General features: G+C 37.1%; 1 protein-coding gene across 1 annotated transcript; it reads left to right on the forward strand.

Moving 5' to 3' along the window:
* Positions 1–1,859: 1,859 nt before the first annotated feature.
* LOC103695880 (alpha/beta-Hydrolases superfamily protein) lies at positions 1,860–9,905 on the forward strand. Its single transcript, XM_039131421.3, has 10 exons — positions 1,860–2,600; positions 2,700–2,880; positions 3,139–3,272; positions 3,392–3,504; positions 6,640–6,763; positions 7,544–7,699; positions 8,418–8,570; positions 8,969–9,048; positions 9,161–9,210; positions 9,492–9,905. Exons 1-10 carry the CDS (start codon positions 2,214–2,216, stop codon positions 9,617–9,619), a joined length of 1,506 nt encoding a protein of 501 aa, XP_038987349.3. The 5' UTR covers positions 1,860–2,213; the 3' UTR covers positions 9,620–9,905.
* Positions 9,906–10,433: the final 528 nt, after the last annotated feature.

The raw sequence follows: 10,433 nt of genomic DNA on the forward strand, positions 1-10,433 counted from the left end.
AATTTGAAACCAATCAGCCGACTCGGAGAGAATAGTGGTTGCCATATTAGCAAGAGATCAACAGCTTGGTATCCTTCGCAGAAAACGCTTGGAAAAAAAAAAAGAGGAAGAGAAGAGATGATTCTTCTAGTATCTCTTAGCTATGGATGGGAAGCATTTGGCTTACCTTCTTTCGAAGTATTAATAGTAGTGGAATCTCCTCCACTCCTAATTTGGCAAATGCAGCACATAACACCTCCTAGGCAGTGGCGAGCATGGACTTGGTTTGGAGATAGAAGCAAAGCATCAGCAGCTTTTGGATGCTCAAATCCATCAAAGTTCATCCTCACAGCGTCTGGATAAGGGGGAGAACGAAGTTGTGATAACAATCAAGGTACACCACTGCCTAAATCTTCTGCATCACAACCATCGATCAGATTATATATATCTGTACTTTATGATTCATGTTTCTCATTAGATCTATATTTTATGATTTATGTTCCTCATCAACACAATTAATGATCGTAAACAATAGAAGCGCACGCAAATTTTATTAAAAATTCTTTTACAGATGCATGATCTCTATTGCTGCAGCATATGTGGGCCATAACTTGCGTGCTGATCATGCATAGAGAACAGAGAGGAACACTATGTATGCAATGGCGAAATTGCACTTCAGAATTTTCATATTTGAAGTTACTTTATTATTTTTTTTGCAACTTTTTATCATTTTATCTGCCTACCATATTTAAATTTGTACCATGGGGATTATATTTAAGTTGAAGATCCAATTCAATATTGAACCATATTATCGGAAACAACATCGGTAATAGAAATCCACATTAATTATTTTTTAAAAAAATTATACTTTTTAGTTGTATGATTATTTTTTTCTAAATGTATAATAAATAATTGTTCTTTATTGAAAAAAAAAAAAGTCTTGCATGCATAATAAACCCAATAGGTTCTAACTCGAATTCATTAGCTTCGATTCGGGTGACCTGACTCGGCTTAGCCTAATGTTCTATGGGTCTAAAAGATTTTCATAGATCCGAGATCTGAGAATGTTATGGGCTCATCTAGGTCTAAAGTTCTCACTGACAGGATAAATAGGTTGGGTCCGACTATTCTTGACTTGATCTGGCATGCCCAAGTTGTAGACTTTTTTTTATGGGTAACTTGCAGGAAGAAACTATAGAGAATAATAGATGGAACAAAATGGAACAGAAACCAAAACAAAACAAAGAAGAAAGCAAGAATTGAGCCTTTAGGTAAATCAAACATAGATCAGCCTTGAAATAGTCAAAGGAAGAAATAAACTCACAGACGTTACTAAGTAATAGAATGTCACACTTTGGATTGATATTTACCATCAACCGTAGAAGAATCTCCTTCAAGGATCACCTCCCGCACATCCCTTAAAGTAAGCGTTGCAATAATGAGACCTTTCCATAGTATAGCCAACCTTTAACAAAAGATTTCTCTGAATCCGTTCTTGGCTCCTGTCGGTCAGACCTACCACGATGAAATCACTCACAAGATCCATGTAGTGCCCCACTTTTTAATACTCGAGGGAATAACCTATCTAGATTCTGTCATCTCTTCATCACCATTCATGCTTACCTGATTTTAGTCTTAATCTTATGATGCGAACATACGATCTATAACTTATATTGGACCGAGGTGTATTATAACAATATGTCATTATAAGGAATAGGATAAGGCCGAAAAGTTGACTGGCTTTTCGTAAGAGGACAAACGAGTCGGTCCTCATGGCGTTGATGGCTCATGGGGTGGCTGCAAGACTTCCACGTGAGGTGTGGAGGGAGGGGAAAAAAAATTATTCTTAATGATGAGATCATATTGGCCCTCAAATTCTTGAAGTCAGTGTCTTGGTTTGATCGAGACATCTCATAAATGTAGAATCTTCTTTGAAATGCTGGGAGATTAAATCAGAAATCTCAATCAAAAAGATTTCCCAATTAATCTTATAACTTTTTTTTATTTTTTTCCTTGTTCGGCACCTTTGCATGATGCCAGTTCAAAGGGAACAAAAGAAAAGCTGAACAAGTGCTAAGAATTACTGTGGATAGAATTTCTGATAGAAGAGTTTGGGGCCTTAATTAATCTTGAAACCGACCCAAACCATTGGAATCAATCATTCTGACTCATTTCTCCCTCCTCGCTTTCTTTTCTCACGCCATTCTCTCTTCCTCCTGAGCTTGCAGGAGAAAATGGCCTGGGTTTCATGGCTTCCTTCTATGCTGCTCCTCTTCCCCATATTTGCTTCCACAGCAGTATTCTCCCTACCAGCCTTCTTTCCAAGAGCACCCCTACAATCTCTAACCCAGAGAGCCCAAACACTGAAAGATCCCAAGCTCCCCTTCACCACCCACTTCTTCCCTCAGCAGCTTGACCACTTCACCTTCCAGCCGAAGGCGTACAAGGTCTTCTCCCAGAAGTACCTCATGAACTCAACCTACTGGGATCAAGGCCCCAACCACACTGCCCCAATCTTCGTCTACACCGGGAACGAAGGCAATATCGAATGGTTCGCAGAGAACACCGGATTCATGCTCGATATCGCACCCAAGTTTCATGCTCTGCTTGTCTTCATTGAGGTATCCTCAAACACAAACGAGCCTATTCGTTCTTTCTATAGCCATGCACCAATATGGTGATCCCAGCAATCCATCTATGCTCTGTGTGTTCTCTTTTAGCATAGGTTTTATGGGGAGTCGATGCCATTTGGGAAGGAATCCTACGAATCCGCAGAGACACTGGGATATCTAACTTCGACGCAAGCACTGGCAGATTACGCAGTACTTATCAGAAGCTTGAAGCAAAACTTATCCGCAGAGGCATCTCCAGTTGTGGTTTTTGGTGGCTCCTATGGTGGAAGTAAGTTCATCAGTGCTGTTCCTCGAGAAATTTATTAATCCATATCCAATTCGATCAATGCTTTCTATTTGTTTAACATATAGCTCACACTTTGATGGGGAACAAACTTCCATCTGTAAAGTTTAAACTAGAGTCATCCGTAGGAGTAGTGCAGCTAAGATTCCTCACATCAAGGCTTTAGCTGTAGTTACTTTCTTCTTCTTTTTCTTTTCTCGATACCCTTATGGTTTTTTTCTGATTTATTTGGTTTGATCCTAGTGTTGGCAGCATGGTTCAGGCTAAAATATCCCCACATAGCTATTGGGGCCTTGGCATCATCTGCTCCTATCCTGGAGTTCGATACCATAACCCCATGGAGTAGTTTCTATGATGCTGTTTCCGAGGACTACAAGGTCTGACTCCAAAGTGACCCACCTTGTATTCTTCTTCATGGTTTGACTTCGATCGTAAAAGATTCCCTTTTTTTCAGTACTGTTCATGTGACATTATTCTGATTGGGTATTTCATATAGGATGAGAGCATGAACTGCTTTAAGGTAATCAAAGAAAGCTGGAATGAGTTGATGGCAGTGGCAGCTCGGAAAGGAGGGATGTTGGAACTTAGCAAGACCTTCAGAGCTTGCAAGTAAGAGTTATTTCCCAAAGAGCACTTATAAACACCTTCCTTTTAGAACAATGCCCAAGATTTTCATACACACACACATACACAGAAAAAATAAAAAAAAAACTCGATTATTTTGCAACTTTTTTGTTGGTCATTCCACGCGTATTGGTCCAATAATAAAATTATACGTTCATTGTAGGACCTTTTTGTCTAAAATTTTTGTGCTCTGAATCATTTCCCCTCATAGAATTTGGAGCCACATCCATGGGCTAGCTTGCAGTCTCAGAAAACAAGGGGACCAGCTTCCTCTTCTGTCTTTTTTTTTTTACTCTCTTTCTCTCTCTCTCGTGTATGTTTTCGCTATATTAATAAATCTAATGGGTTTTGCCTATTATAATAGTACTATTAACTACTCTATCCGACTCTAATTTTATGTTATTTCTTCATCTAATTGAATAAAGGTTGGGTGGTAATTACCTCCCTTATCATAAAAAAATAATTTTATGTTATTTTTGAGAGTCAGAGACTTTGCCAAACTTTCGTCTAGAACATTATTATTTTTTATTATTTCTGAACTCTGATTTTTTTTTTTTTTTTGGGGGGGGGGGGGGGGGGGGGAGGGGGATTATGAAGCTTATTAGGGCTTTCTAATACCCATAATTATCACCAAATTAGAAAAAAAAATCAGCAAAAATTAGTAATAATAGCTTAGCAGGACTCTAGACCAAAAGAGAACAAGAGAACGAGTACTGTAGATATGGAGGCATCATGACTCCCATGTAAGTAAATGATGTACGTTAGAACAAATTCCACACTAGGCCGTGGATCCTAGCGAGGATATAACCTTGGCCTGCGGCCAATGGTCCCAATTTTTGAATGAGCTCTAGCTAGGAAAAAAGCGTCCGATATCACAGAGGACCACCGATTTGATGCTTGGGATAGCTACGTTGGTTTAATTATGTTTTGTCATGTCATGGTCCGCTTGTGAGACGGGTATCCATCTAACTGCTTAAGCTGATAGGATAAGATAGATGTTGAGGTTAAAGAGTGCAGAGACAGGGTTCGAATTCAGAACCTCTACTTTGATACCATATTAAAATCACCACTTATCCAAAAATTAAAGCAAGCTGATATGATGAGATAGATTTATTTCCTCTCAAATATGAGGACCATTTTTTTAGTATTCAAATGGAACTTCATCAAGCTTTTGAAGTCCCCTCAAATTTCTTTTTTCCAACATATTTTATAGTTGGCACGATCATAGCCAACATCTAAAGTCATCTTCAAAGAAGCATATTTTGTCTGATCTGTTTGGGTAGTTCAACAAGATTACTTTGAGAAGGTCATGTTGAAATTGTCGATTAAGATTCCTCCCTCGCTTGCACGTTGCTTTGACTGTGGGTGCAAGGCATGCCATGGAATTCTTTGCACAAATGGCTTACTTGGAGGACACAAAGTACCCGAGACACTTAAAGTTGATGACCTCATCCAGAAATATTTCCAAAGTTTGTTATCATCTTGTTTTTGGAATTACCTTAACACTGTCTAACTTCAATTTTCTTTATGTTAAATCTTTGGTATTACTTCTTCTCGTTCTTCACCTCTGCGCCAATTTGCCATGCCAAGATCGACTGAAAGGTTCAAAGCATAATTTTGCTGGCTGCACCAATATCAGAGTAGGATGAGCAGCCGTTATATCAAAAAAAAAAGAAAAAAAAAAAAGAAAGAAAGAAAAAAAAAAGAAGAGGTTCAAAGCATATACAGCAATACTTGATGGAGGTGAGGTTTAGATGCAATCAGTATGATTTGGAGAAGGAGGCATAATGTTGCTCCATTGACATGGCCCCTATTTTCGTTTTAAGAAAGTCATGCCCCTTAAATTTTAGGCTGCCAACTATTTGTCCTTTTTTTTTTCTTCATAGCGTCTCTCAACGGCCCGGACCATGCCATGAGCCACTGAATAAACCCAATAGATCGACTCAATTGCCTCTTCTATCAGTAGCCTCTCTTTCTCCCTTGAGATACTGCACCTTGGCAACCAGAATACCTTCGGCGAGCATGGCTCGTGCATTGGGTCTCCTCCGGTATCATTTGCTTGGGGTCACCCTCAGCTTCTACCATCAGCTATCATTTGTGATGACCCATGCGAGCATATATTTAGTTCCATATTGGTTATTCGTTGGATAAATTTTGAATACTTATATAAGATTAAGGAACACAAATAATACTTTTCGGCTAACTTTTTTAGGTGAGGTCCTACAAATTATCTTATTCGAGTTTTATTTTAAAAAAAATAAAATTTTCTTATCCCCTAACCTTTAGTTATTTTAAATGTTTTAAAATATCCTTTTATGAGATGCTTCTTTTTGGTTTCTGAAAAGATACGGTATTTTCGAAATATTACGTATCTTTGGAAGCATTGCATCTCTTCGGTCTTCGGATAGAGTCTATAAATAGACTCCTCTAGGATTAATCCTAATCCAATCCAATTTCTCTCTCTTTCTCACTAGTACTCTCTCTTGAACAGTTTCTTCCGCATATAGAGTTCTTCCACTCTTCAACTTTCTGCTAAAGGAGTCGGTCGGATCAAGCCTCTCCAACGATCGTACTCGTTAGAGAATGATCAAGCTGAGCCAGGTTATTGTACCTTAGGGACGAGATCGCCACAAGCTCGTACGTAGGAGCCAAATCACGTTCTTAGGACAGTATATATCACACGCCTCGATCCAGCCAAGCTCTTTTCAATCTTCTAATTTTATTCTAATAAATTATTTATTTATAATGCTTCTATAAAATAAAGATATAACAATTTCTAGACAAAATATTTTCAACATATCCTACTCAAGAAAACAGCCTTCTTTTAATGAAAGCCAGTAACAACAGATTGTAAAGATAGCAGCAGCACACATGGCTGCTCCGATCCCTAGGTTACATGTAACCCATTGTGATTTGCTTGATCAGTAATACAAATTACCCTAATTTAGAAAGGATAATGCTCTGAAAAGTTATAACTTTTGGTAAATGTCTGAATATTCTTCGCCCTTATGACTACAAAAGGTAGACACCCGTTCCTGCAAATATTCTTATCTCTTATCATCCATTTCTCACTGATACTGAATAAGAACTTGTTAAAGATGATGCCTTTCTACAATGCAGGAGTCTTCAATCTGTTTACTCTGTTCATGATTGGTTATGGACGGCATTTGTATATACAGCAATGGTTGATTATCCAACTGCAGCTGATTTCTTGATGCCTTTACCTGCTTATCCCATTAAAGAGGTAATCTCTCCCTTAATATTCTCTTGTGACAGCAGTTGATGAGATGTACTAAAAGAACAATGGAATAACATGGAAAAGTTACACAGATGATCTGTAACTATACTACTGGTTAACTTAGCAGGATACCAGCATTACAGTTACATATCAACCATGCAAACTCTTCTCTCTTTTCGTGAGATATTAATTCATGTTTTTTTTTGAGAAACATGAAAAAATGAGATAATTCATGTTAATTAATGTAACATCCTTATTCCACAAATAAATGATTTTCATCTTACATGTTTGAGGGGATGAAAGATATTGATTTATTTCTTATGGAACATCGAACCATGGAAGCACCTCCCCTTTAAGTTCGCTGCATGCATTTGTTGATATTTCTTCTATGAGGATCGTGCATATATGTGTTTAGTCCTGCATCAACTATGTACTAGGTAGATCTTGGATACTTATACAGGACTAAAGAATTCAATAACCTTTTTAGATGAGGTCCTGGATTGTTACTCCTTCCATACTTGATAGTATACTGAATGAATTTACAAAAGTTTTGTAGATGCAGAAGATAAGCTTCAAAATTCCTTTCAATTAATTAATAATAGACAATTTTTCCTCTAGTATAAAGTCATATATTATCAATTGAAGTGAACTTATCTCCTGGTTTATGGTTTCTGTTAGGTAGAAAGCCGGACTTGATTTGGTAAAAAACTATGAGTGTTTTGGATGATCTCTTTTTCAATTTAAATGTTTCATGTGAGTACTTGGTGCCTCTTCTGTTTCATGAAGATGTGCAGGATTATCGATGGATTCCCGCAAGGGGAAAGCAAACTTACCAAGGTGTTTTCAGCTGCAAACTTGTATTACAACTATTCTGGTAATAAATCATGCTTTGATATAGAAAATGGAACTGATCCTCATGGTCTCCATGGATGGGATTGGCAGGTAGAACCATCTTCTCTTATAATTCTATTTCAATTTATTTAAATATTTTTCTTTTTCAAGAAATCCATATGCTATGTGCTCTAGCTTTTAAATGGGTATTATTACTACAAAATACATGCTCCTTGTCATGACTGAAGTTGATCTCGTCGCTAAAAATATTGGTAATGATTTTTAGGTTTTATGCATATCTTCATGGCTAAAAGTTTTCATGACAACAAAAAAACTATCATCCCTAGATCTCAAAGTCGTTTGCGATGATTCTTTGTTGTCATCAAGCATGCTTCTTTTCGCGACAAAAAGTAGAAGACATATATTTTGCCATATGAATACATAACTTGTTCTCATGGTGATGAGGTTCTATTATTTGGTGACGACATAGGTCATCACAAAAGACCTTATTTGGCGATCTGCAGGGACGAAAAATATTTTCATGATATTTATTAAATCTAAACCGGAGTCTCATCGAACCGGTCTCTATACACTCGTCTAAATTAGGATCATGTGGCCTAGTATCTATGGCAAATTTGATGAAAGCCTTTAAATATACTGTCCAGGATCCTGAATGACATAGTATGGTCTCTGCAGCCCAAAACTCTATTCTCATTGACCACCAAAGTACTTGTACAAACAAAGGAGGCTGCATGCACATAACAAGATATGATTTGTGGTATAGTTTAATGTGGAAATGTGCTTTCTAAAGTTGTTAATGCTCCTACAGGCATGCACAGAGATGGTCATGCCGATGACATGCTCTAATGAAAGCATGTTCCCATCATCGAGCTATGATTATAATGAATTCGGAGATGAATGCATGGCAAAGTATGGAGTTCGACCAAGACCCCATTGGATCACTACAGAATATGGTGGCAATGTAAGTGCTTTCTTCCTTCTATACGTATCCAATCTCCAAAAAGAAAAGGGTAACCTCTTAAAAGAATGTATCTCATGAGTCATGATGAACCAAGAAATAGTTTTTTAATGCTTGCTTGGATGGTATCATTCATTGTTATTTGGACGAGGGAATGGGATTCAATTCAATTCTGGTTGGAGTCATCCTTCGAGGGGTAGAATAGGTATAGAGCAGAAGGTAAGAAAACAACAACAATAACAATAATAATAATTACATAAGCTTGCTCTGCATGCAATTGTTTGTTTAATCTATAAGATCCTTTCTATGACCATTGTTAGCATATAAAATCCTATGAATTTTTTTTAGAGAAAAGTTAAGAACATTTCTAATTGTCATGCTCAATGGTTGTGGTGCAACAGAGAATTGATGCAGTACTTAAGAGGTTTGGAAGCAACATCATTTTCTCTAATGGAATGAGAGATCCTTGGAGCAGAGGAGGGTAAACAGTTTTTTCAAAAAAAATTCGAGAGCTTTAAGACCAACTTTAAATCTTTTAAACATGCTTAAATTAAGATTTTGGCTGTTATAGTTTGTTCATAACTTGAATGCAGGGTACTCAGAAACATATCATCTAGCATCATAGCCCTGGTAACCGAGAAAGGTGAGTATCAAATGAGCATAAGATCTTTTTTTCCATCATTTTCCCTTCTTTTGAAAGTAAAGAAAGAAGTAGCTTAGGCCATTATGAGCGACTACAGCTTAGTTTTGCCATGAATGAATTTCCAAATATTTTGGCCCTTATTCTTAAACCTCAATTAAGTGCATCAGATAATCCTAAATTACAACCCACATAAGTGTTGTCTGTAATTCTCATGCATATATGAGAAAATCATAAGAACATCCACTACATTGTAATATATATATATTTGCCTTGTCTTGCAGGAGCTCATCATCTAGATCTCCGATTTGCCACAAAAGATGATCCAAAATGGCTTTTAGAGCAAAGGAAACAAGAAATTGACATCATCCAATCTTGGATAGATCAGTATCATATAGATTTCAAGGAATGATCAATGATCATATAGATTTCAAGGAATATTTAATGATTCAAGTGCCATTGAAGCATTAAGATGCAAATATTTGAATAGGACAGAATACATGAAAATTTCTACTTTTTGTAAGTCCTAAAAAGAATATACAGGTGATATGAGATTTCAACTGTAATAATTTTCCACAGAAACTGGTTACATGAGATATTTCCAGCTTTGAGATTGAACTGATTACCAGCAGTCAAATTTGATATATCATGCAGGCTACGTTTAATCTTTCTTATGAAACTTGGCTTGGATTTTGGTAGCTGTTCCACGTTGAAATCCATGTTGCTCATTGAAATAGATGCTGATATCACCTTTTTTTTCAGCCATTGTTTAGCCAGGAAATTTAAGTTAATTTATGTCACAAAGTTTGATGACCCTCTTTGTGAACTTGGCCTCCTGAGAGATTTTGAACCGTCACACCAACAAGGATATCGATATAAGTCCAAATGCAAGGCTCATTAACTTTGGATGCAAACTCATTCATGGTTTCTACCAGGCAACTCTTTGGTTCAGTGCAAAGTGATAGGTAATAGTTATCTACCACTTGGTTTCCTCTAGGAACCGTATGCTAATTGAGCCACTCCAGCATCCATGGCTACAACAGTGGCAGATGAGCACATCCTTTTCTCTTGGATCGCAATTCTTAAACTTAGTAAAATAATCTAATTCCATGACTCTTTGAATGTAACTTATATTTAAGTTAAATGTTCATCAATGTTGACATCTTCTTTGCTTCATCAAAAGGCATGTTCTTTGCTGGTCTCCAGAGACTCGAACAACAATTCTC

Source organism: Phoenix dactylifera, chromosome 18 (genome assembly GCF_051530095.1).
Source record: "Phoenix dactylifera cultivar Ajwa chromosome 18, Ajwa_hap1_PhDact_Kaust_v1.1, whole genome shotgun sequence".
NCBI classification, from domain to species: domain Eukaryota; kingdom Viridiplantae; phylum Streptophyta; class Magnoliopsida; order Arecales; family Arecaceae; genus Phoenix; species Phoenix dactylifera.

Excerpts from the sequence above, each read along its gene's own strand:
- LOC103695880 (XM_039131421.3), top strand. The coding sequence starts at position 2,214 with ATGGCCTGGGTTTCATGGCTTCCTTCTATGCTGCTCCTCTTCCCCATA. Across the intron at positions 7,700-8,417 it reads TCCATGGATGGGATTGGCAG|GCATGCACAGAGATGGTCAT; the intron begins GTAGAACCATCT and ends ATGCTCCTACAG. Across the intron at positions 9,211-9,491 it reads AGCCCTGGTAACCGAGAAAG|GAGCTCATCATCTAGATCTC; the intron begins GTGAGTATCAAA and ends CTTGTCTTGCAG.